The sequence below is a fragment of the Cervus elaphus genome, chromosome 13 (assembly GCF_910594005.1).
Source record: "Cervus elaphus chromosome 13, mCerEla1.1, whole genome shotgun sequence".
Taxonomy (NCBI): domain Eukaryota; kingdom Metazoa; phylum Chordata; class Mammalia; order Artiodactyla; family Cervidae; genus Cervus; species Cervus elaphus.
The window spans coordinates 38,148,254-38,174,720 of NC_057827.1; the positions used below are offsets into that span (position 1 = coordinate 38,148,254).

Sequence of the window (26,467 nt, forward strand, 5' to 3'; positions counted from 1 at the left end):
AAGCATCAATTCTTCAGCGCTCAGCTTTCTTCACAGTCCAACTCTCACATCCATACATGACTATTGGAAAAACCATCACTTTGACTAGATGGACCTTTGTTGGCAAAGTAATGTCTCTGCTTTTTAATATGCTATCTAGGTTGGTCATAACTTTCCTTCCAAGGAGTAAGTGTCTTTTAATTTCATGGCTGCACTCACCATCTGCAGTGATTTTGGAGCCCAAAAAAATAAAATCTGACACTGCTTCCATTGTTTCCCCATCTATTTCCCATGAAGTGATGGGACCAGATGCCATGATCTTAGTTTTCTGAATGTTAAGCTTTAAGCCAACTTTTTCACCCTCCTCTTTCACTTTCATCAAGAGGCTTTTTAGTTCATCTTCACTTTCTGCCATAAGAGTGGTGTCATCTGCATATCTGAGATTATTGATATTTCTCCTGGAAATCTTGATTCCATCTTGTGCTTCTTCCAGCCCAGAGCTTCTCATGATGTACTCTGCATAGAAGTTAAAAAAGCAGGGTGACAATATACAGCCTTTTCGTACTCCTTTTCCTATCTGGAACCAGTCTGTTGTTCCATGTCCAGTTCTAACTGTTGCTTTCTGACCTGTATACAAGTTTCCCAAGAGGCAGGTCAGGTGGTCTGGTATTCCCATCTCTTGAAGAATTTTCCACAGTTTACTGTGATCCACACAGTCAAAGGCTTTAGCATAGTCAATAAAGCAGAAATGATGTTTTTTCTGGAACTCTCTTGCTTTTTCGATGATCCATCGGATGTTGGCAATTTGATCTCTGGTTCCTCTGCCTTTTCTAAAACCAATCTGAACATCTGGAAGTTCACGGTTCACGTATTGCTGACGCCTGGCTTGGAGAATTTTGAGCATTACTTTATTAGCGTGTGAGATGAGTGCAATTGTGTGGTAGTTTGAGCATTCTTTGTGATTGCCTTTCTTAGGGATTGGAATGAAAACTGACCTTTTCCATTCCTGAGGCCACTGCTGAGTTTTCCAAATTTGCTGGCATATTGACTGCAGCATCATCTTTCAGGATGTGAAATAGCTCAACTGGAATTCCATCACCTCCACTAGCTTTGTTCGTAGTGATGCTTTCTAAGGCCCACTTGACTTCACATTCCAGGATGTGTGGCTCTAGGTGAGTGATCCAGTAATCAGAATTATCTTGATTCTTACATACTCAACAAATTTTTAATATAGATCAACTTATCCTTCATTTCGATAGTCCTTTTTATATCTTGTATTAATTTGCTTTTATAAGGTTAAATGTTAAGGAAATTCTCCTATATTCAAAGTTTTCATGTTTCAAATTTCAATGAGTTAGAGAAACAGTGTTAAGTGGTCAAGTTTATTTTTATTCACACATAGCCAACAGATTTTTACTATATTTTCATCATTACTTACCACTTTGAATTTCTTTTCTTTTGATTTCCATTATGATTTTGCTTATGATTTACAGTGGATCCTTGAACACACCTCACATCACATGTAATCTCATATCCAGGCCACACAGTGCATGGTTTCGAGCACATGTCATGTGAGGAGACCCCTTGGCTCACTGTGACTCTCCAGCCTGAATCACTATTGACCATGGTCTTTGTTTAACTAAGGTGTTGTTACTTTTCAACAGTCTTGGGATCAAGATGTTTAGAAACAACAATTTTTTCAATTCCATGCCTTCACACATTTGCATGGTGGAGATATGACCACCATTGTGCGTCTCCATCCCACAGGCTCTTCTTCCATGACTGCAATATCTCACCTCCTGCTGGGAGGTGGGGTCTAGGGACCTTCCTTTTTAATCTGGTGAAAGCTCTTGCTCTTGATTGCCCCAAGCAGTAGACATGGTAGAATGGATGTCATACGACATAAAAGTCTAGGTATTGAAAAGAACACAGCTTCTAGATGGTTCACTTTTTAGGAGATGCTCACTCTGGGGAACAGGCACTGTGTTTGGATGGAGCCAAAGAATCCCATGAAGTGAGATGACATGAGGGGCCCTTGTGGTAAGAAACCAATGGGCCTAAAGGACAGCCAGCAGCAACCACTGGGCAAGTGTGAGGGAGCCTTCAAGTGATTTAGCTTCTGGGCTTCAAGCTTCCCTGACTCCAATGGGAGCAGAGGGGTGCTGCCCACATTGTACCATGAGCAAATTGCAGATTCATGGGTTAAGCAATGTTGGTATTATTTTAAACCACTCAGTCCTTTGGTAACTGGAATAAGCCCTCTTCAGCATCACTTTCACACCATTCTGGCCATCCCACACCCTTAATCTCACTGTTCTTGTCTGGTCATGATGGCAAGCTCTCCTCCACAGGAAGCAATAGAGCTTATCTTCAGTGTTTCACAAAGTCTTTCACACAAAGAGGCCCCAGACACAATCACTGTGATGATCTAAAGAGAACCACAGAAATGAAGACATTCTTTGATCTATCATCCTGAGGCCCAGGTTTCTGGGGCTCAGGGATCAGAGATCTGCTGATGCAGTATCCACACCACCCCACAGATAAGAACTTATCAGAGGCTTTCATTAAGTTCTTACTCCACTGAGACCCCAAGACTTGATCAAACAGTGGTGTGACACTTTCTGAGAAGCCTCCTATGATAACAGCCACCACAGCAGAGGAGATATCAGGGTTAAAAGATCTGAAGGAAGCAGCAGTTGTTCAGAATCTGATCAGCCTTCCTGGAGAGACGGTCCTGTTCTTGCTCCTGGTGGCCCTTCTTCTGTTCCCCACTGGGGAGGCAGGTGAGTGATGGTCCCACCCTCAGAGGCCCAGACCCACCCCACATGGACAGACCTGCTTAGATGCTACACTCATGCACACTCTGTCTGTGGTCCATGTAAGGAGACTTCTGAACTCAGGTCGAATTTTTTCAAAGAACACCAAGTTTGGTCCTATCTCCCCTCTTCAGCCTTTGCCTCCATGAGCATAGCGGACAGTCTGTTATCTTTCTTTCTTTCAGGGAAAATCTCGGGGGGCATGAGGCCAAGCCACACTCCCATCCCTACATGGCATTTGTTGAATACCAGGTTTCAGAGGACATTTTCAGCTGTGGGGGTTTCCTCGTGCATGAGGACTTTGTGCTGACAGCAGCTCACTGCTTGGGAAGGTGAGGAGCAGTGCCCGGGCCCCACCTTCTGTTGACCCCTTGCAGGGGACGTAGGAAGCTCTTCAAAGTCCAGGTGAGCTTTAGGGGAGAGGGCCAAGTGCATGCCAGTGGCACATGAAGAGAAGCAACTGATCAGACCTGGAATGGAAGGAAGCCAAGATTGTGCCCTGGACCCTAGAGTACACGTGTGAGAAATTCACATTTGCCTCTGTGACTGTCAAGTTTCTGCATGACTGAACACCCTCGTGGACTCCAGGAGGTCCTCCCTGCCTGGGCTGCTAGAAACACACGGCTCAGAGATGCTCAGCTCCAGGCCCATCACCTAGAATTCTCTCCCCTCCAGTCCCACCCTGTCCCAAGCAGTGATCTTTCCTCCCAGCCTCTGGCCTGTATCTCCTGTGACACCTACTCCCTCTCTGCTCTCTGTGCAGCTCAATCAATGTCACCTGGGGGCCCACAACAGCATGGAACAGAGAGGATCCAGCAGGTCATCCCTGTGACAGGAGCCATCCACCACCCAGACTGTAATGGTAAGACTTGGCCCAATGATATCATGTTACTGCAGGCGGGACGCATGGCTGCACTGGCTCTGGGACACTTTCCTCCCAGGGCTCTGCATCCCCCTGACCTCATTCCTGCCCTTCCTCCTGTGTGACCCCTTCCGTGGTGCGAGCACTGAGAAGAAGGCAACCCCACAACTGTCCTGCAGTCTTTGTGGCCATCAGTAGGTGAGAATGCCTTTCCTCATCTTCAGCTGATGACGCTGACTTGACAGATGCAGTGAGCCCCATCATCTGCCCAGAAGCTGGTGAAGCTGAAGCTGGGTATAACGTGCAATGTGGCCAGCTGGGGGCAACTCAAGGTAGATAAGCCCTGTGCAGACAAACTACAGGAGGTAGGTCTTAAAGTCCAAAGGGAGGAGAAATGTATCACTTGCTACGCTGCAGATCCAAACAAGAGGAAGAATTCTTTCTTGGTGAGATCCCCAGTGTTGTCCATGTGAAACCTTGGGTCAGGTGACCTGGGAGGATGAGGGGCAGTGGGAACGAACCCTGTCCTTGTGTCCCAGCCTGTCCTCCTATCTGGTCTCTGTCCTGTGTCCCTGGGGGGTGAACACTGCCCCAAAGTCATATATGGGCAGGGGCTTCCCGCGGGAGGAGCAGCAAGATTGTCAATGCCTTGATGAAACCTCAGGAGCAGCAAGGCCCTGATGTCAGCCCAGGCCCCTAACAGAGACCAGCCTGGGCATCAGTGGGGAGAAAAACTGAAGAAGGTGGGCTCAGACCTTGCTCTCTCTGCCCACAGGGTGAGTCTGGGGGCCCACTCGTGTGTAATGGTGTTGCCTAGGGCATTGAGTCCTGTGGAGAAGGGTATGGGAGGATTCCAAATGTCTACACCAGAATCTCCAGCTTTCTGTCCTGGATCCAAACAACAGTGAGACAGTACAAATGGCAGGGATCAGCCTGAGGTGCCCCTGGGATGGACCCTCCATCTTCCCTGGAATGGGTGCACTGGGGAAAGTGGGTGAAGGAGGGCTGCCTGGAATTTAATAAATTTTCATCTCTAGAGCAGAAATCACTGATTCCTCTTTTATTTACCTAAACACATTTGTTAGGCACCTACTCTGTCAGGCAACCATCTACTCATATCTGATCTTATTCCTCCAGTATATACACCGCACCCCACCCCCACCTTCCAACTCTGAAATAAAAACTCCTGCTGTAGTGACAGCCAGCTCCCTCCAGTCACATGTCCCCAGAGTTAGTCTCCCTGCAGGCTGCCTGTGAGCTCCATCAGGAAGGGAGACCCCTCCTTGGGAACACACAACCCTCTTGTTAACGACCCTGTGTCTCACCCGTATGCCCTCCTTCTCATCCACACCTACTCTCCTATCCCCAATCCTGGTGCCCAGGGGGCAACAGAAGAGAATCCAGATTTGGAAGGAGGGTCAGCTGCGAAGCTCTGGGGCTGAGGGGGGCACTTGTCCATCCTAACAGAAATGGGGGAGGTTTACAAAGGTGAAGCTCACTGAATGCAGTCCCTCCCTGCATCAGAACAGACAGAGGTGAGAAGTCTGAGAAAGTTTCAGGAGGGCTTCAGTATTCCCAGGCCCAGCTCGAGTGCCTGTCACAGCCCTGTCTTGGGGTCCTGGGTCCAGGGCTCTATGCAGCCTCTGGTGTCTGGACAGCACATCCTCCTTCAGCCCCAAGTGACCTTGAGGGAGCTCTTCCATCTTGGGCTGAGCCAGCCTCTCCCCACCTCCATTATTCCCATGTGGTATGTATATAAATATATTTATCTCTAAAGGAAACTCACTGTAATAAAAATTTTTAGATTCAGGGGTATCCTAATGTTTCAAAGGTTTCTTATAACCTATAGGTCAGGAAGCAACAGTTAGAACTGGACATGGAACAATAGAATGGTTCCAAATAGGAAAAGGAGAATGTCAAGGCTGTATATTGTCACCCTGCTTTTTTAACTTCTATGCAGAGTATATCATGAGAAACACTGGGCTGGAAGAAGAAAAAGCTGGAATCAAGATTGCTTGGAGAAATATCAATAACCTCAGATATGCAGATGACACCACCCTTATGGCAGAAAGTGAAGATGAACTAAAAAGCCTCTTGATGAAAGTGAAAGAGGAGAGTGAAAAAGTTGGCTAAAGCTCAACATTCAGAAAACTAAGATCATGGCATGCCGTCCCATCACCTCATGGCAAGTAGATGGGGAAACAGTGGAAGCAGTGTTAGACTTTATTTTTTTGGGCTCCAAAATCACTGCAGATGGTGAGTGCAGCCATGAAATTAAAAGACGCTTACTCCTTGGAAGGAAAGTTATGACCAACCTAGATAGCATATTAAAAAGCAGAGACATTACTTTGCCAACAAAGGTCCATCTAGTCAAGGATATGGTTTTTCCAGTGGTCATGTATGGATGTGAGAGTTGGACTGTGAAGAAACTGAGCACAGAAAATTTGATGCTTTTGAACTGTAGTGCTGGAAAAGGCTCTTGAGAGTCCCTTGGACTGCAAGGAGATCCAACCAGTCCATCCTAAAAGAGACCAGTCCTGGGTGTTCATTGGAAGGACTGATGCTGAAGCTGAAGCTCTAATACTTTGGCCACCTCATGAGAAGGCCACCTCATGAGAAGAGTTGACTCATTGGAAAAGACCCTGATGCTGGGAGGGATTGGGGGCAGGAGGAGAAGGGGATGACACTGATGAGATGGCTGGATGGCATCACCGACTCGATGGACGTGAGTTTGAGTAAACTCCGGGACTTGGTGATGCACAGGGAGGCCTTGCGTTCTGCGATTCATGGGTCGCAAAGTGTAGGACACGACTGAGCGACTGAACTGAACTGAACTGATAGGTTATTGACTCAATGTTTCCTTCTATTTATCAATAATCTCTGAATTTTTTATCTACAGAGGTGTTCGGGAAAGTTACTAATTTTTAAAACATGCAGCTCACGGAAGGCTAGGCTGAAGGGGAGTGATTTGCTGAACATTTGCATGGCGAGTGAGTTTTGACTGTGGCAAAATGTATTTTGGATGGAAAAGCAACAGACAGCATAGTTAAATACAGAACATATAAATAAGAACGTTAAAAGAAGTGCAGAATTGCATCATCATCAGATCATCCTTAATGCTTAAACATGTTTCCTTTTGCTCTTTTTCTATTTGTTCATAAGATGTTGTTCCTTCAGTTCACTTGGGATTGGGTTGTATAGCACTCCTTATGCTGTCCTTTCCATTCCTCTTTCTTCTGTCCTCATAGTGGTGAGAGTGTTGGGGTCATCTACACATGTTTATGATGGCCTGGCCCACGGTTATCTGAGGTATGGTTCTCTGGACACTGGACAGAGAATACTTTGTGGGGACTAATTAATAGGATGAGCAGCATCCATAACTCTTTCACTGCTCACCAGTCACCAGCATGTTTGGAGAGGAAGCCCCTTCCCACACGCAAGAACTCTGATTTGGGTGGAAGCGCCTCCATCTCAGCTTGAGGGATGCTCAGTGCTAAAAGGTCCCAGGGATGGTTTATTTTGGTCCAGTGAGTATCAAGCCCAGAACTTTTGTTCAGAACTGTGGGATAAGAAAAGCTCCCTATGTTGTGAAATATTTACATTTAAACAGGCTATTCTAAACACTCCAAAAATGTGAGGCTGGAATGGTAACAGGATAGGAAACGGGATTGCTGTTTGGGGCACTTGGTATGTCTAGGGTACCTGCTCATAAGGCAAGTCCAGTCTCTGCCTCACTACATGGGGCCAAGCAGACCCACTTGTCTTGGTCCTCACATCTTTCTCTCTACCCACAGGTTCTAAATCTGCCTCTGCCTACTGTCAGCTTCTCAAGGGCAGGAACTATGTCTCTCATATCCCTGGGCCTTGCTATTGAGTAATTACTCATGACCTCCTCAGAATCATAAAAGAACCAACAGTGGGGAAATGGAGACATCCTTGATTCAGTCACTGAGGTACTCCTGGAGTCCAGCCCCTCTGCTGCTCTATTATGGAAGAATCTTTGCAGTCTATTAGATTAGTTACTAATGGGGTGTTGGATACAAGTTTTAATTATACATGATGGCCCATCTCTGGAATCCTGCCTCCCAAATAATGAGCATTGAGCTAAAATGCCTTTCTTTACAACACAGGACACATCCTGGTCAGGCCCCCCAAGGAAAGACTGCAGGATAGAGGAAGCCGACACATCCTCTCTGGAGGCTGACGGGAACCAAGAAATGTTTGGTGCTACTCCCTCCTCTTATCATAGTGTAAAAGAAGCCTGAATTCTAACTCAGGCAAGACGGTTCCTTGGGACACAAGTCCACCATCTTCTTGGTCTGCTGGCTTTCCAAGTAGAGTCACTATTCCTCGCCCAAACAACTCATCTCTCTGTTTACTGACCTTCTGTACAGCAGGGAGCCTGGACTTGGTAACGCTGACTGCACCCCGGCCTCCGCTTTCGTGTTCTTCCTCTTGCTTTGTGACTCTGCAGTGGGAGAGCAAGTGTGGTGACTGCCGTTCTCACCTATCCCATAGCAAAGAACATGGGCACATGTGGCGTGCTCACACCTGGCTGGGGGTGCACAGCTCTGGGAGGTCTGGGGGTCACTGAGCCTCCCCTCCTTCCTTCCTCTATGCTTTGTGTCTGGAAGGAAGAAACCCCAGCAGCTGTGACCTGGGCAGAACTTCTGGAAGATGCAGCCACTCCTGCTCCTGATGGCCTTTCTTCTGCCTCCTGGGCTGGGACAGGTGAGTGACTGTCCCCATTCCTGAGGGCAGAACCCATCTCACTGAACCTCCTGCAGTCCTGACCCTCTGCTCAGCTCCAATTTCTGAACCAGCTCCCATCCCAACCAAGACTACAAGTTTAATGCCACATAGACACTTAGCAAGGAGGGATGGCAGGCTGGAAGAAAGATTTTCACTAAGAGCTTTCATGGGTCTCAGACTCTCTCTCACCACCAGGAAAGTGGGTTGTGCATTGGCAGAGGATGTGAAGCTACAAAACACGAGTAAGTAAAATCCCTCAGTCCAGCCAGGAAAGGACAACTCAGACAAACCATCCACAGTTCGGGAGTGTTTGGTGGACCCAGCTTAAGAACCAGAGAAGACTTCTCAGTGCTCCTCACCCTTCACTCCTGCTAGGAGAGAAGTCCAGGGTGATTGATTAGAAGTGGCTAGGTGACATCACCCAGAGCTCTCTAGGTGCCTTGACTCTTCTCCAGGCCCCCAAGAAGCCCATTTTCTGCCCCAGCTCCCCTTGCCTCTCAGGCCCTCAGGTGCCCAACTGATTTAGCAGTGCCCTCCCGCATCCCTGTGGTCTTGAATCCCACCAGTACTATCCTGACCAATCTCAGCCAAAAGCTAATAGGAAGCCATTTACTCGTGCAGCCAAAAAAATAAAAAATAAAAACATTTACTGAGATCCTGGGATGCATTAGGCTCGAGGACATGAGGGTTTTACAAAATCTACCTCTATAAGCTCCTAGTGCAAACTCACATTCAGTTCAGTTCAGTTCAGTCACTCAGTCATGTCCAACTCTTTGCAACCCCATGAATCGCAGGACGCCAGGCCTCCCTGTCCATCACCAACTCCTGGAGTCCACTCAAACCCATGCCCATTGAGTTGGTGATGCCATCCAGCCATCTCATCTTCTGTCGTCCCCTTCTCCTCCTGCCCCCAATCCCTTCTAGCATCAGGGTCTTTTCCAATGAGTCAACCCTTCGCATGAGATGGTCGAAGTATTGGAGTTTGAGCTTTAGCATCAGTACTTCCAATGAATATTCAGGACTGATTTCCTGTAGGATGGGCTGGTTGGATCTCCTTGCAGTCCAAGAAGACTCTCAACAGTCTTCTGGAACACCATAGTCCAAAAGCATCAATTTTTCGGCGCTCGGCCTTCCTCACAATCCAACTCTCACATCCATACATGACCACTGAAAAAGCCATAACCTTGACCAGATGGACCTTTGTTGGCAAAGTAATGTCTCTGCTTTTTAATATGCTATCTAGGTTGGTCATAACTTTCCTTCCAAGGAGTAAGCGTCTTTTAATTTCATGGCTGCACTCACCATCTGCAGTGATTTTGGAGCCCCAAAAAATAAAATCTGACACTGTTTCCACTGTTTCCCCATCTATTTCCCATGAAGTGATGGGACCAGATGCCATGATCTTAGTTTTCTGAATGTTGAGCTTTAAGCCAACTTTTTCACTCTCCTCTTTCACTTTCATCAAGAGGCTTTTTAGTTCATCTTCACTTTCTGCCATAAGGGTGGTGTCATCTGCATATCTGAGATTATTGATATTTCTCCTGGAAATCTTGATTCCATCTTGTGCTTCTTCCAGCCCAGCGTTTCTCATGATGTACTCTGCATAGAAGTTAAAAAAGCAGGTTGACAATATACAGCCTTGACGTACTCCTTTTCCTATCTGGAACCAGTCTGTTGTTCCATGTCCAGTTCTAACTGTTGCTTTCTGACCTGCATACAGGTTTCTCAAGAGGCAGGTCAGGTGGTCTGGTATTCCCATCTCTTGAAGAATTTTCCAGTTTATTGTGATCCACACAGTCAAAGGCTTTAGCATAGTCAATAAAGCAGAAATGGATGTTTTTCTGGAACTCTCTTGCTTTTTCAATGATCCAGTGGATGTTGGCAATTTGATCTCTGGTTCCTCTGCCTTTTCTAAAACCAGCCTGAACATCTGGAAGTTCACGGTTCACGTATTACTGAAGCCTGGCTTAGAGAATTTTGAGCATTACTTTATTAGCATGTGAGATGAGTGCAATTGTGCGGTAGTTTGAGCATTCCTTGGAATTGCCTTCCTTAGGGATTGGAATGAAAACTGATCTTTTCCAGTCCTGTGGCCACTGCTGAGTTTTCCAAATTTGCTGGCATAGTGAGTGCAGCACTTTCACAGCATCATCTTTCAGGATGTGAAATAGCTCAACTGGAATTCCATCACCTCCACTAGCTTTGTTCGTAGTGATGCTTTCTAAGGTCCACCTGACTTCACATTCCAGGATGTCTAGCTCTAGGTGAGTGATCACACCATCTGGGTCATGAAGGTCTTTTTTGTACAGTTCTTCTGTGTATTCTTGCCACCTCTTCTTAATATCTTCTGCTTCTGTTAGGTCCATACCATTTCTGTCCTTTATCAAACTCATTGTGTGAAATGTTCCCTTGGTATCTCTAACTCTGTTGAAGAGATCTCTAGTCTTTCCCATTCTGTTTTTTTCCTCTATTTCTTTGCATTGATCACTGAGGAAGGCTTTCTCATCTCTCCTGGCTATTCTTTGGAACTCTGCATTCAAATGGGAATATCTTTCATTTTCTCCTTTGCTTTTTGCGTCTCTTCTTTTCACAGCTATTTGTAAGGTGTTCTCAGACAACCATTTTGCCTTTTTGCATTTCTTTCCCATGGGGATGGCCTTGATCCCTGTCTCCTGTACAATGTCACGAACCTCCATCCATAGTTCATCAGGCTCTCTGTCTATCAGATCTAGTCCCTTAAATCTATTTCTCACTTCCACTGTATAGTCATAAGGGATTTGATTTAGGTCATACCTGAATGGTCTAGTGGTTTTCCCTACTTTCTTCAGTTTAAGTCTGAATTTAGCAATAAGGAGTTCAAGATCTGAGCCACAGTCAGCTCCTGGTCTTGTTTTTGCTGACTGTATAGAGCTTCTCCATCTTTGGCTGCAAAGAATATAATCAATCTGATTTCGGTGTCAACCATCTGGTGATGTCCATGTGTAGAGTCTTCTCTTGTGTTGTTGGAAAAGGGTGTTTGCTATGACCAGTGCATTCTCTTGGCAAAACTCTATTCGCCTTTGCCCTGCTTCATTCCATGCTCCAAGGCCAAATTTGCCTGTTACTCCAGGTGTTTCTTGACTTCCTACTTTCGCATTCCAGTCTCCTATAATGAGAAGGACATCTTTTTAGGGTGTTAGTTCTAAAAGATCTTGTAGGTCTTCATAGAACTGTTCAACTTCAGCTTCTTCAGTGTTACTGGTTGGGGCATAGGCTTGGATTACCGTGATATTGAATGGTTTGCCTTGGAAACGAACAGAGATCATTCTGTCATTTTTGAGATTGCATCCAAATACTGCATTCTGGACTCTTTTGTTGACCATGATGGCTACTCCATTTCTTCTAAGGGATTCCTGCCCACAGTAGTAGATATAATGGTCATCTGAGTTAAATTCACCCATTCCAGTCCATTTTAGTTAGCTGATTCCTAGAATGTCGACATTCAGTCTTGCCATCTCCTGTTTGACCACTTCCAATTTGCCTTGATTCATGGACCTAACATTCCAGGTTCCTATGCAATACTGCTCTTTACAGCATCGGACCTTGCTTCTATCACCAGTCACATCCACAACTGGGTATTGTTTTTGCTTTGGCTCCATCCCTTCATTCTTTCTGGAATTATTTCTCCACTGATCTCCAGTAGCATATTGGGCACCAACTGACCTCAGGAGTTCCTCTTTCAGTAGCTTATCAATTTGCCTTTTCCTACTGTTCATGGGGTTCTCAAGGCAAGAATTCTGAAGTGGTTTGCCATTCCCTTCTCCAGTGGACCACATTCTGTCAGACCTCTCCACCATGACCTGACCGTCTTGGGTGGCCCCACACGGCATGACTTACTTTCATTGAGTTAGACAAGGCTGTGGTCCTGTGATCAGATTGGCTAGTTTTCTGTGATTATGGTTTTAGTGTTTCTGCCCTCTGATGCCCTCTCACAACACCTCCTGTCTTACTTGGGTTTCTCTTACCCTGGACGTGGAGTATCTCTTCACGGCTGCTCCTTACCTTGGAAGAGGGGTATCTTCTCACCGCCGCCCCTCCTGACCTTGAACGTGGAGTAGCTCCTCCCGGCCCTCCTGAGCCCGCGCAGCAGCCGCTCCTTGGAGGTGGGGTAGCTCCTCTCGGCCGCTGCCCCTGACCTCGGGCGTGTGGTAGCTCTTCTTGGCCGCTGCCCCTGACCTCGGGCGTGTGGTAGCTCTTCTTGGCTGCTGCCCCTGACCTCGGGTGTGGGGTAGCCCCTCTCGGCCGCCGCCCCTGACCTCGGACGTGGGGAAGCTCCTCTGCGCCGCTCCTGCCCTGTCGCAGCCTGGCACTGTCGGTCGCCACCCCTAACCTTGGGCGAAGTGTAGCTCCTCACAGCCACGCTTCTGCGCGGTCCGTCCCAAGTGGCTTAATTTCACAATATTCCTGGGAAAGCTCCCAGAAGCCCTGCACTCATGTCATTGAAAAGCACGAGACACAGTGTCATGCCCCCAGGGCTGTCTGTCACCTCAGTTTCCCCTCAGCTGCAGCCCTGCCCTGAGGTCGCTGGCCCGTCCCAGCTCCTGGGCCGCCCCAGCTCCTGGGCCGCATCTCCTGTGAATCCACTCTCCTCATACCTCTACTATGTTCTCTGTGCAGCTCAGTCAGCGTCACCCTGGGGCCCACAGCGTCAAGAAGCAGGAGAGGGTGCCGCAGGGTCAAGTGCTTTTTTTTCCATGTAGAAAGACGCGCCTTATAAGACACCATAGGTCATTTATTGTCCTAGCACCAATTATTGAAGAGGGGAAAAAATAGTCTTCCTCATTCTCTGCCATAAAACCTTTATCATAAACCATGTTTGATATATGTGTCATTCTTTAATCACTAAGTCATGTCTGACTTTTGGGACCCCATGGGCTATAGCCCACCAGTCTCCTCTCTTCATGGGATTTCCCAGGCAAGAATACTGGAGTGGGTTGCCATTTCCTTCACCATGGGATCTTCATGACCCAGGGATTGAACCTGGGTCTTCTGCAGTATTTGGTGGATTCTTTACTGTTGAGCCACCTGGGTATCCCTTGATATGTGTGTATCATTGTCCCAATATGTGTGGGGTCTCTTTTTCTTGTCCATTAGTCTATATACCTATGCTCCATCAATGCCACACCATCTTCACTACTATGACTTCATTTGCTAAAGCAAGACCTACCTTCTTGTTCTCATTCTTTAAGACTGCTTGGCTGTTTTTGGTCATGGGTTTTTCCACATCTATTTTCCATGTCTATCTAGAACCAAGTAAGTTCTATGAAATACCTCTTGGGTGCAGTGAATCTATAGATCACTTTTTGGAGAAATGACATTTTAAAAATATTTTCTCTTCCAAACATGAACATGGAATGTTTTTCTGTTTAAATCTTCTAAGTGTCTCTTAATAAATGTTTATAACTTTCACCATATCTTTTCTTTAGGTTTATATTTACTTATCTGACAATTTTCATGCTTTAATTTTTTTCAAATTTCATTTTCTGACAGTATAACCATGTATATGGAATATGACTGATATTTAAATTTATTCTGTGCCTAGGAAATTTGTCAAACTCTCTTAGTAATCATAATAATTGATCTGGAAATTCTTGGGCATTCTATATGTATACTATATCTCAAATACTCAGTTTTATTTCCTCTTTTCCTGTCCTTGTTTCTATAAATAGAAGCTTTCCTTCTATTTCTTGCTTAACTGTACTGGCTAAAATCTCTCATATAATGTTAAAGAGAAATGATGATTATGGCTATCTGTGTGACCTTGTCTTGTTTTGCTCTCAAATGGAAAAACAGTCAATACTTCATCATTAAGTATAATGATTGGTATGGGATTTTTGCAGAGACCTTTTATCAGAATAAAGAGCCTCTTTATTGTTCCTATTTTACTAAAAATTTTTTAAAATAATTAATGGTGAATTTTAGTACATGCCTTTTCCCCCTTCAGGTGAATTATCATATGGTGTTTTGTCTTTCATCAATCAACATGTTGTTATAGCAATTGTGTGTGTGTGTTTTTAAAGACTTCAGCTACAACTTTGTTAATCAGACACACACCAAAATGATAATCAGGAAACCACAATAGGTGTGGGAAGGGATAAACATATATACAGTAATTGTGTGTTGAATGAAAAGCAACTCATCCTCAGAAAAACCCAAATTAGAAATGACCTAATGTTTTTGCTTATTGACCGATTTGACTTACATCAACACTGGAATAACATTAGCCCATAATGTTCCTCTCCTATATTGTCATCACTGGGTTTGGCATCTAGGTTTTGCTAGTCTCACAAAGGAGATGTTTAGCATCTCCTTGCCAGCAGAAATTGTATATCATTCTTGAAACTTTTGTTCTCAGATTTCCAGTGAATCCCTGTGAGCCTGGGGCTGTCCTTGATGGACTATTTTTGAAAACTGAATCAAATTATTTGACGTTCATAGGAAAATTCAAACTTCTTGAGTATGTTTCATTAGGTTACATTTTCTAAGGATTTGTCAGTTTCATGTGTTGCTGTTCAGTCGCTCAGCCGGGTCTGACTCGTAGTCCTGTGGACTGCCACCAGCCAGGCCCCTCTGTCTATAGAATTTTCCGTACAAGAATACTGCAGTGGTTTGCCATTTCCTTCTCCAGGGAGTCTTCTCTACCCAGGGATTGAACCCATGTCTCTCTCTCTTTTTTTTGAACCTATGTCTCTTGTGTCTCCTGCATTAGAAGGCAGATTCTTTACTGCTAATTTTCAAAATTACTGGCTTCCCAGTGACCTAGAAGTTAATATAGATATGATTTATATATATACATATATATTTCCCAGATAAAAACTCTTTCTTAGTTCTCCCACGATAAGGTTGACTTTTCTCTATCTCAACAGTGTCTTTGGTAATCAGAATTTTATCTTTATTCATATACACCCAACACATTTTTAGTGTAGATGAACTCATCCATTATTATTGATGGTTAGTGCTTCTTATATCTGTATAATATACAATATTAATATTAATACAATATCTGTATCATATACAATATAATCTGTTTTTACCATGATGAGTGTATAAAGAAATTCTCCATTCAAAGGTTTAATTTTTTACCTTTCAATTAATTAATTTGAGGCATAGTGTTAAATGGTCAAGTTTCATCTTTATTCTGATATACCCAACAAATTTTACTATAAATTAATCTGATCATTATTGCTAATCTGATCATTAATCATTTTGGTATTTTTTTGTTTTCATTATGATTTTACTCATGATTTCCAGTTGACCCTTGAACAGCATAGGAGATAAGGGGCACCGACTCTCCTGGAGGAAAATCCAGGTATAACTAACCCATAGTTGGCCCTCATGTTCTGTGGTTTTGCAACCAACCATGGAGAGCTCAGTAGTCTAGTATTTACTGTTGAAAAAAAATCAGTGTATAAGTAGACCTGTTCAGTTCAAACCACTGTTGTTCAAAGAACCACTGCATTTAGCAGTCTATTTCCTTAGTTTTTAAGATATAAGGATTTCCTGCTCATATTCTTGTTATAAAATTCAGTTTAAACTCATTGTGGCATATTAAATATGATGTATCATTTAAATCCTTTAAACACTTTTGAGACCTAACCTATGGCTTAATCTGTGGTCAACATCTGTATGTGCTTGTCAAGTGTGTAATCTGCTTTTGTTGGGTAAGATGTTCATTGTGTATTTATTTTTTCATTAGCTATTCATAACTTCTATATCATTGAAGTGAAATGAAAGTGAAAGTCGCTCAGTCGTGTCAGACTCTTTGTGACCCCGTGGACTATACAGTCCATGGACTTCTCCAGGCCAGAATACTGAAGTGGATAGCCTTTCCCTTCTCAAGGGGATCCCAACCCAGAGATCCAACTCAGCTCTCCCCCATTGCAGGCAGATCTTTTCCAGCTGAACCACGAGGGAAACCCATTACTAATCTATATCATTACTAATCAATGTATAAGATAAGTTTTAAAATCTTCCCAAATGACATGAAGATATTTCCTCCTGGGGAGCATCCACTCCCTGCTGCTGTTGAAAATTCAGCCGTTGACCCCCCTCATCTGAAAGTATTTAACCTGTTTATCTTGGTCTACTTGCCCTTAAATTTTCTGCCATTTCTTTATAATATTGATTCCTAAGTGTCAATTTCTTTTTTTCCATTCTGGTTGAGATTTATTTATCTTTTTCTAACCTCTAACTGCATTTTTGTCATCAGCTTAATAAATAATCTCACTTAGTATGTCATTATAAATTACTATTTTCCCTTTTCTTTCCTGATTTTCTTCTAATCCAACATATGTTCAACCTTCTAATTCTACTATTTTCTATATTTTTGTCTTTATGCCTGTCTGTGCTCCATTCTGGACAATTCTTTCTAAGCTCTTTCAGGTTAGTCATTCTCTTCCCATCTTTGTCTAATCTGTTATTAACTTTATTCACTGTGACTTTGGTTTTGTTTTTTTCTTTTTCTTTTTTTTTTTTTTTGCTTTTAGAAGTTGTATTTAGCTCTTTTTCAGATGTTGTGTCATTTTGTAAGGTTAATGTTCCCTGGAGTGTGTTTAAAGTTAGCTTTTATTTCAGCCAATTGTTTTGCAATCTGTATTTTATTTTACTAATGACATTATATCCCAATAATTAAAGTACATTTCTCTATTCTTATTATCTATTATTCCTTAGTCATGGTATCCTGTATTTGTTTGCTTGTTCATCTTTCTATATTTAACTATATACATATTACATTTGAAAAACAATATTTAGGTATAATTCAAACGCTGAATTTAAGTGAATTTCCTCTACATTTGTATCTGATTTTGCCAGGTACTTTGAGAAGCAGTCTGTAACCACATTAATGGAAGGGAGTTCAAGGTATGAGAAGCTGTGAAAATCTAGATAATACCATCTTTCATGCTATGACATGCAAGGAATAGCCCATTAACTCTTTTTTGTTACTTTGAGTATGTAGACTTTTAATTCCCAGCTTATCATGGTGGGGGGCCTGATTAGACCTGCTTGTGAGGGTCTTGGTCTTTAATTTCTACACCCTTCACATTATATGCTCATTAATACAGAAGCTATAAAAAAAAAACAGAAGTTCAAATTTTGTGGGTTCAGAAAATGTGCACAGAACAATAATAATTATCTAACTGGATGCTTGTTATTCCTTCAGTTGTGGCCTGAGTCACTTCTGCACTGGCAGTTCTTCAAGGCTTTTCAGGTTTTTAGACATTTTAAACAGGTTTGTTTTGGTTGTTTTGGGAGGAAAGATTGGCATAAAATGCTAGTCACTGTGAATGAAATCCCCTATGCACATCTTCATTCAGATGATTATATATATTTGACTCCCATTTCTTTGCATGCTACTCATTATCTTTCCTTTAAAAAAATTACATTAAAGGTTTTAAAATAAAATGAAGTGCTGAAAAAATGTAAGTAACAATGATTTTCAATTACCCAAATGCTAAGGTAAGAATAAAGCTGTTATTCTATCTTTCACTTTTTCCCTTCTGTTTTCTGCATATTACTTTTTAGATGCATAAAGAAGTTTCATGAGGTTGTAAGCATAAACCATGCATAAGAGAAAGGTTAAGTTCTTTGCAGCTCTGAGAATAAGTGATAACCTGCAGGTATTTATATATGCAGAGAGGATCTTAAACTTTCATAAGATTTTCAAGTGGCCTTAAAACAATCCACAAAACGTTGAGAATTGTATTAGAATTCAATTCTGACATTATGGCAAAACTTTAACCATGCTGTAGTGCTTTCTGTGCCAACACAGAACCTTCCAAGTATTTTACGTGTGTCTGCCAACCCCCTGTGTTACTCGACAGAACTCTCCCATCCTTTTCTCTCAATGATGAGTGTCCCCGTCTTCATGTCTCACAGGGAGCACAGCAGTGAGGCGCCTCCTTCTTAGGAACTAGCGCCCATGGAGCAGAGATGGGTTTAGGCTGACGGGTCTATCCTGGATGAATAGGATCTGAGATGCTTTTCCACAGGGTCTGAGGGCTGTCAACAAAATCAAGTCACTGGGCTTTCTCGGCAGGCAGGGAAGCTTCTGGGACACAAAAACATTCACCTCAGGAGGAGGCAGAAGAATAGAAGCCGTCCCCAGTGTCGTGATTCACTGAGAACTTGTTGGGGGCTCAAGTGACCTGAGAGAGAAATGGTCAGTGGCAGAGCCTCACTCTTCCCTTTTCTTTCTCTGGCCGTGCTCTCCACCCACCCAGGAGCAGAGCTCCTCAGGGCGCTTGAGAGCTTCTAGAAAGAAGTGGGAGCAGCAAGGGCCTGGGTGGGGCTCAGGACCAGGGGTGAAGACACGCAGGTTCCATTCCCCGAGGGAGAAGGAGGAAGCAGACAGGTCCCAGCCTTGGTGCCTGTGAGGACATCATTGAATGTGGTGGGTTTGGGGATCTGGGGCACAGTGCCCAGCCCCGCCCCGGTGCCCTGGGCTCCCATCTCTGTGGCCGGCACTGACTCAGCAGCTGTGCGGGCTATTGCACTGAAGGCTTCAGTTACTGCCTTCCCCCAGGTCCCTGGCAGTTGGTGGGCAAGCCTCTTGGGCAGCTCTGGGTGATGAAACTTATCCCAGCAGCAGGAGATGGGACTGCGAATTCTCGAGCCCCCGCCCCCCACCCTCACCTTTCCTTCCTCTCCCGGGGGCTCAAAGTCGGGCAGGAGGAAGTAGGGGCAGCAACTGACTGGGCAGCCTCGCCGGGAAGATGCAGCCGCTCCTGCTCCTGGTGGCCTTTCTCCTGTTCCCCAGGGCTCAGGCAGGTGAGTGACCATTCCCACCCTCAGGGGCCCAACTCCACCCCATAGACTGGAGTCAGACCACCCAGACACTTGCTAGCCCTGTATCACTGGGCAGCCTGCATGAGTCCACAGTTTCTCAGCTTCAGATTCTGAAGGCAGAAATTATATCAAGCCTACCTGGAGAGTCGATATGAGAGTTAAGTGACGGAGTGTACGTAAAGCTCTCAGAACCACCCTGGTACATACTACCTGCTGTATAAATGTGCTCTCTGATCTGAGTTTGCAGCCCCTGTGTCAGAGTCTAGGGGATCAAGATACAGTGATTTAGGGCCCATCAGCTCATCTCTAGATCCTTAAATTCATGAGCTGGACTCACAGGCATCTGGAAAGTTCCCTGAGGAAGAAAGTGCCACAGAACTTCAGGGACAGGCCCCTCCAGAGGGCTCTGGGTTTGCCATCCCCACAGCAGAGAAACCCTCCTGTGAGGGAGGCCGCACCCGGCCCTTCCTTCCAGGCAGGTGGGAGGGCACCGAGGCTGGATGGAGAGCCAGCAGCACTTCCTGCAGGGTCCTGGAGCTGCCCCCAGTAGTGCACCTGCAGACCCCATTCTCACCAACCCCCAGCTCACCCTGCCCCTGCAGCATCTCTCCTGCTCCCCAACTTCCAGTCTTTCTGGAGTCACCAAGCTGGTGTCCGCACACCTGCCAGTGCAGAGATAATCCTAGTGCTTCCTTCCAGGGCAGATCATCGGAGGCCGAGAGGCCAGGCCCCATTCCCGCCCCTACATGGCATTTATTCTGATCCGAGCTCCAGGAGGTCTGAAAGTTTGTGGGGGGTTCCTGGTGCGTGACGACTTTGTGATGACAGCAGCTCACTGCCTGGGAAGGTGAGGACTTAAGGGACTTCTGGGCACCAACAAGGCAGATCAGAAGAGCTCATGAGAGGAGTCACTGAAAGCAGGGTTCTAGCCATGAGTGGGTGAAAAAAAAAGACCCTGTAGAGCTTGGAGGACAAGAAGCAGGCCAGTGTGAATGGGGGAGGACCTGATCAAAAAGAACAGGAGGGGGAGTTGAAACCTATGCACTAGGGCTGAAATTATGACTTCAAGGTATTTTTGCAATCTCTTGTTGGGGAAGCCAAATTAAAAATCACTATGTCCTCCACCACCTCCAGCTGAAGGCTGGGGAGACCCAGGGCACAAAGTTCGGCCCCAGAGCCCTCCTGTCTCTGTTCCCTTGGCTGAGGTCTGGCAACCCTGAGTATTCACTTGACTTGTATTGCCGACCACAGTTCCCGTGGTTCAGACCCTACCTCTAGGCTCTCTTTCCTTTGCAGCCAAATGAATGTCATCCTGGGGGCCCACAACGTCAGGACACTGGAAGGCACGCAGCAGCGCGTCCCTGTGCTCAGACCCATCCCCCACCCCGGGTACAGTCTGCAGAGCCACAGCAATGACATCATGTTACTGCAGGTACCGACCCTCTGGTTCTTCAGCTGGGGGGCTCGTTCCCAGCCTGGGGGCTTCCAGTGTCCTGGGATCAGGGATGGCAGAGCCGGGCAGACCCCCAGGGCGGTGGGGGCCTTCCTGTGTCCTGGGATCAGGGAGTGGGGAAGCCGGGCAGACCCCCAGGGCGGTGGAGGGCACGGGATGAGCATAGAATAGACAGTCCCTCAGTGCCTGCCCGCTTCTTGTCAGCTGGCGAACAGAGTCCAGCGTAATCGATTCGTGAGGCCGGTGCCTCTGCCTCAGACTCAGAACAGACTCAGGCCTGGGACCCGGTGCACCGTGGCCGGCTGGGGCCTGACTGGTCCGAACACGAGAACAGACACGCTCCAGTATGTGCAGCTGAGGGTGCAGAGGGATAGGGTGTGCAGAAGACGCTTCACGTCATACAATGGCCGAACACAGATCTGTGTGGGGGACCCGAGACAGAGGAAGTCTGCCTTTCTGGTAAGACCATGGCATCTGCCAACACTGACAGGGGACCCTGGGCAGACCCGGCAGTGGGACAGACCACATTCCCATGGCTGCAGTCTGGGGCCTAGATCAGGGGGTTGTGGGGGGTGCTTTCCCCCATCCATCTGGTCTCTGGGGGAATAGGAGAGGTACCAGACACACAGGATGTTCATGTGCAGTGTTTCCTGGGCGGGTGAAGGGGCCTTGACCTGGGTTGGGCTGGAGAAGCAACCACAGTCAGGGCTGAAGCCCAGTGATGGGAAAATTCAGAAGCTTTTCTTCTGCACCCCACCACCCTCCCATCTCACACACAGCCAGCACTGGAAGGAGCTCTCCTCAACCCCCATCTTCTCTGAGGGTTGGGAGAGGGCAACAGGAGTGGGGAGTCCTGCAAAACGGAGTGTGCCTTCCCTCCTCTGCCTGTAGGGGGACTCCGGGGGCCCCCTCGTGTGTAACAATGTGGCCCAGGGCATTGTCTCCTATGGAGACAGGATGGGGACCCCTCCAGCAGTCTTCACCAGAATTTCCAGCTTCCTGCCCTGGATAAGGAGAACAATGAGACGCTTCAAAGAGTGGAGACCAGAGTGACATCCCACGAGACTGACTGTCCTCTGGGGCAGAGCCCAGCTCCAGGGCAGTTCCCAGAGCCTCAATAAACATCCTCGTCTGGAGTGGAAATGACTGATTTCTAATGTGTTCATTAAACATGATTCGTGTACAACAAAGTGTGCCAGGACTGAGGGTAAGCTTCATCAGGAAGATGGGGTCTGTTTCCCAGGAGAAGTGAATCCCGATTCCTACTGTCCTGGGGTCAGCAGGAGCGTCTTCCCACCTCCAAGCCATCCATTCCTCTGTGTCCCCTCTACCCACAGCCTGGGGATGGATGAAGGGACCTATGTCTTCCCAGAATAAGGTTCCTTGCTCTCCAGTCTACCAGAGACGCCCCCTTAGGTACCTGAGAACCACATGCCATTGGCCTGGGTAGGACATAAAAAAAAGGGAACAATTGAAATTCCATATGAGGCTCAATTTAAGAATAAATGTGGCAGTGCGAATCACTGGAAAACAATGCATTTTTAATAGATTGCAATGAAACAAATAGTCATTTGGGGAAAAAAGATAAAATTGGGTCCACATCTCATCATAAACCTAAACAATACTCAATGGGATCAAAGATCTAAATGAAAATATCAACCATAGAGAAATAGAAGAAAGAAAAAAAGTCTACTTTCTTAAAAATATCTAACAAACACCCATATCAAAGCTGTGCTATTCACAATGGCCAAGAGATGGGAGCAACCCAAGTGTCTATGGAAAGAGTCTTTCTCCAAAACCGTTTTCCACACCAACCCTCTGTGCTGTAGACCAATGTTCTCATTTCCATGTGATGAGGGTCTCCTTCTGGGTTTATTACTCGACAGTTATACAAAACTCCACATAATATGTTGGCTAAAATAACATGACTTTCACTGTAAAGGTTAGCCTGTGACTAATACATCAATATTATATTCAAATAATAGATTTCTGAAGTCACATAGTTTTAAACCACGCTTTAACACTTTAGAGTAACTATAAAGAATCAACTGGAGGGTCTTCTATATTCATCAAAATGTTAACTGGGTTTCCCTGATGGTCTCGTGGTTGAGTCTGCCTGCCAATGCAGGGAACAATGGTTCGATCCCTGGTCTGGGAAGATCCCACATGGCACAGAGTAACTAAGTCTGTGCACCGCAGCTACTGAAGCCCACATACTTAAATCCATGCTCTGCAACAAGAGAGGCCACCACAGTGAGAAGCCTGTGCATTGCAACAAAGAATAGCCCCCACTCGCCGCAACTAGAGAAAGCCCACGCGTGCCAACAAAGAGCCAGTGCAGCCAAAAATAAACAAATAAATCTTTAAAAAATGTTAATTACTCCTTGCCATGTGATATTTTCCACCTGAATTTTCACAATCTCCATAATCCTGAATAATCACTGAACACATATCAAATCCGACTGATGTATACAAAAATGCTTTGGTAAATTTGATCATATTTTTATAGAATATCTTGCCAGAAGGTCATTTGCCTAATATTCAGTGTGAGTCATTTATCAACAAAATTTTAATCAGTGATACATATTTGAAAGTAATCAGTCATTTTTTCCCTTTATTTGTTACCACCCACCCATAGGAATTATGTCTTGCTTGTATGTTCTAGGGGAAAACAATCTCATTATTAAATGTTTGCATTGCCAGGTGGAAAGAATACTTGACGGTGGAAGGGGGAGGCGAGAGCAGTGGAAGAGCCCCATACAGTCCCTCCTCAGCTCTGTGACGTTTATTTTGAGCCCCAGAGCACCACCCAAGTCAAGACTCAGTCCTCAGGAAACTCCCAGTGCAGACCCGTCTCCCCACCTAAGGATCTTCCAGCTATTGAGCCCCTTCAAGGCCTGCCTTTAGCAGCCCTGCTGGAAAAGTTCCTACAGACCTCACCAGGCTCACCTCCAGAGGACAATTCTCTTCTTGATCATCACAAAAGTCAGGTCCACCACCTCTCACAGCTTAGCACCCTCCCCTATTAAGTAAATCTCAGCAGCAGAAGTTTGGTAGGGATCCGAAGTTTACTTGAGGAAAATATTTCTTGTTGTGTTCTCCGCAGGCACTGGATTCTGATCTCTCAAGTACTAGCCAGCCCTCTCTCAATCAGAAGGTATTGTTCTTCTATTTTCTCCTGATCCCACTGGCCACAGAGCCATTCAGCCTGCTGCTCTCAGATCTATCTGGATCCCGTGGCTTGGTCTAGGTATTGGTCTAGGTTATCCCATCTTTTTCTCTGAAATAAAGTCTGTCTCCTGGGGCTTTCTAGTCATCCATACACCTCAGTGAATTATAGTGTTTTACTAACTTCAGTTTCTTCTGGAATCTCTGTGTTACGGTGACTTATCAAGTTATTTAAACTCTGTGAGTTCCTTTTTCATCTCTGGATTAAGGAATCCCCCAAGATTTCTGAGGATAAAATGACACAGTACATTACAAATTCCTTCCAAAGTACCTGGTGTGTAAAAATATTTCAATAAATATTAATCATCACTTCTCTTTCTTTTACTTCTTCTGTCCCAGCTCTGGAGCCACAGGAAGAAATTCACCTCAGGCAGTCTGACAGTCCTTAACTTAGGAGAGCTATCATGTCTAGTGTCCTGTCAGTGTAACTCTCTTCTTCTGAAAAAAATAACACCTCCAGCTCCTCACCAATTCTCCCAAAGATATTCAGGAGTCCATTCACCTCCCAGGATCCTCTCTTGTGGAAATTCTACTCCAAGTCAAAGACTGGGACCTCCCAGATCAAGCCACAAATTGAGTTTTCTCAAACCTCAGGATCAGGACTAAGGCTGTGGTTTCTGGAAGCAATTCCACAAATATTTCCACTGCGCCCCCTATTCTTCTCAATACATGTGGTTTGTAGAAAGGCTAGAGAAGTAATGCCCAAGTGGGGGCAGTCACTTTGAACTGGGGCTATTCTTTGCTTGAAAACAAGAACAGATGCCCTCATCAGGCTTCGGATATCTTTCAGTTGTCCCAGATGAGCGAGGATATTTGCTTCTCACCTCTTTCTTTAGCTTACAAGATGGCCCAAAGTTTGGAGAGCGAGGCCTCTCTAGCCTCCCTGTACACATGCAGGAAAAGGTAGGAGAAACCTTGGCTTCAACCTGGTTGTAGGAGGCAGGATGAAGTCAGGCAGGCTGGTTTGTGATGGCTTGTTGCCTCCGCAGCTCCCTCTCCATCCCTGTTCTCTGACAGTCTGTTTGCACAGGTTTTGCCTGCTACCTATTAAGGTGTAAATGATAAATGAGGTTCAAGACTGACAATGTGATCATGCTCAAGGCTCTTGCATTTATTTATATAAGAATCTCTTGCAAATTCATGGGATACAAAGTAGAATGGTGATTCCCAGGGGCTGGGGGGAAGGGGTAATGGGGAATTACTACTTAACAGGCTAAGAGTTTCAATTTGGGAAGGTGAACCTTTTTTTTAAGATGGATAATAAGACGGTTGCACAGTGATGCTCATGTACTTAATGCCACTGAACTGCACACTTAAAACTGGCTAATAGGTAAGTTTTCTATTATGTATATTTTACTATAATTTAAAAAATAATTTAAAGAAAGAATTTCTTGCAACTCTTCTTAAAATGTTCTAATAGTAGAAGACGTTATTTGGAGAAAGTGGGCAGCTACCTCTTCTGTACACAGACAGTATTGTTGGAGTTACTTTTCCCTTAAGAGCACTCTGGTTTCTAGATCAAGGAGAAAAGGCCCCGTGTCTGAATGATGTCATAGACCCCAGAAGTAGCTCCACCCCAATATTTCTAATGCATGAACATAACACAGAAGGAGAAGCTGTAGGAGAGAATGAGCCAGAGGTGCTATCTGAAGAGAGGCCTGGGCTGGAAATAAAACGATGAGATCTAGGATAGAAAGTAAGGAGGAGTGGGGGAAATCGCACCGGTTCTTCTATGATATTGAAACTCTATCCTACTTGGAGTTCACTGAGTTTCTTGGTTTTGAACGTTAACGCTTCAGTTTTTCATCAATATTGTGAAATTTTCAACCATTATTTATTCAAAATTTTCAGCTTTTTATTTTCTATTGGAGTATGCATGTGTGGGCATGCTTAGTTGTGTCTGACTCTTTTGCAACCCCATGGACCCAGCTTGCCAGTCTCCTCTGCCAGTTTTTAAGGCAAGAATACTGGAATGGGTTGCTATTTCCTCCTCCAGGGGATCTTCCTAACCCAGAGATCAAACCTGCATCTCCTTCATCGACAGGCAAGGCTTCTTTACCACGGAGCCACCAGGGAAGCCCTGTGTTGGAGGAAAGCCGATTAATGATGTGATTTCTCAGTCACAACAGAGTGACTCAGCCATCCTATACACAGATCCCTTCTCTCTCAGACTCCCTCTTTACTTCTTTTCCTGTTCCTTGCTCTGTCTCCTCTCCTTCTGGGACTCCCGACTTGTAAGTTGCATGTAGTGTCCCACACATCTGATACTCTATTCGTTTTTATTCTTTTTTTTGTTCTCTTCACTGGAAAGTCCTAAAGCAATTCCAGATTTGTTAGTGATGACTTCACAGGGGCAGCCAGCTACTCTCCTGGAATCATAGCCAAGCTCAGACACAGGTACCTTCTGCCCTTGGTCCAAGCAGCAGAGCTAGATGTGAGTCAGGTGAGACAGGAGGAGGCGGGGAGAAGGAGAACAGAGAGAAATTGCTGATCAACATTATGTGGATCCACGGGGAGCCCTGGAGAAGGCAGGCCTGAGCCACGTGTGGGGTG

General features: G+C 45.3%; 1 protein-coding gene across 1 annotated transcript in view; it reads left to right on the forward strand.

The window, feature by feature from the left end:
• Positions 1-21,739, forward strand: part of LOC122706412 (cathepsin G-like) — a 107,861-nt gene extending 86,122 nt beyond the window's left edge. Inside the window, exons 2-5 of the mRNA XM_043921557.1 lie at positions 19,933-20,080; positions 20,530-20,665; positions 20,891-21,145; positions 21,578-21,739. Of these exons, the coding sequence (XP_043777492.1) occupies positions 19,933-20,080; positions 20,530-20,665; positions 20,891-21,145; positions 21,578-21,739 (701 nt within the window). The remainder of the gene's footprint in view (positions 1-19,932; positions 20,081-20,529; positions 20,666-20,890; positions 21,146-21,577) is intronic.
• The last annotated feature ends 4,728 nt before the right edge of the window (positions 21,740-26,467 follow it).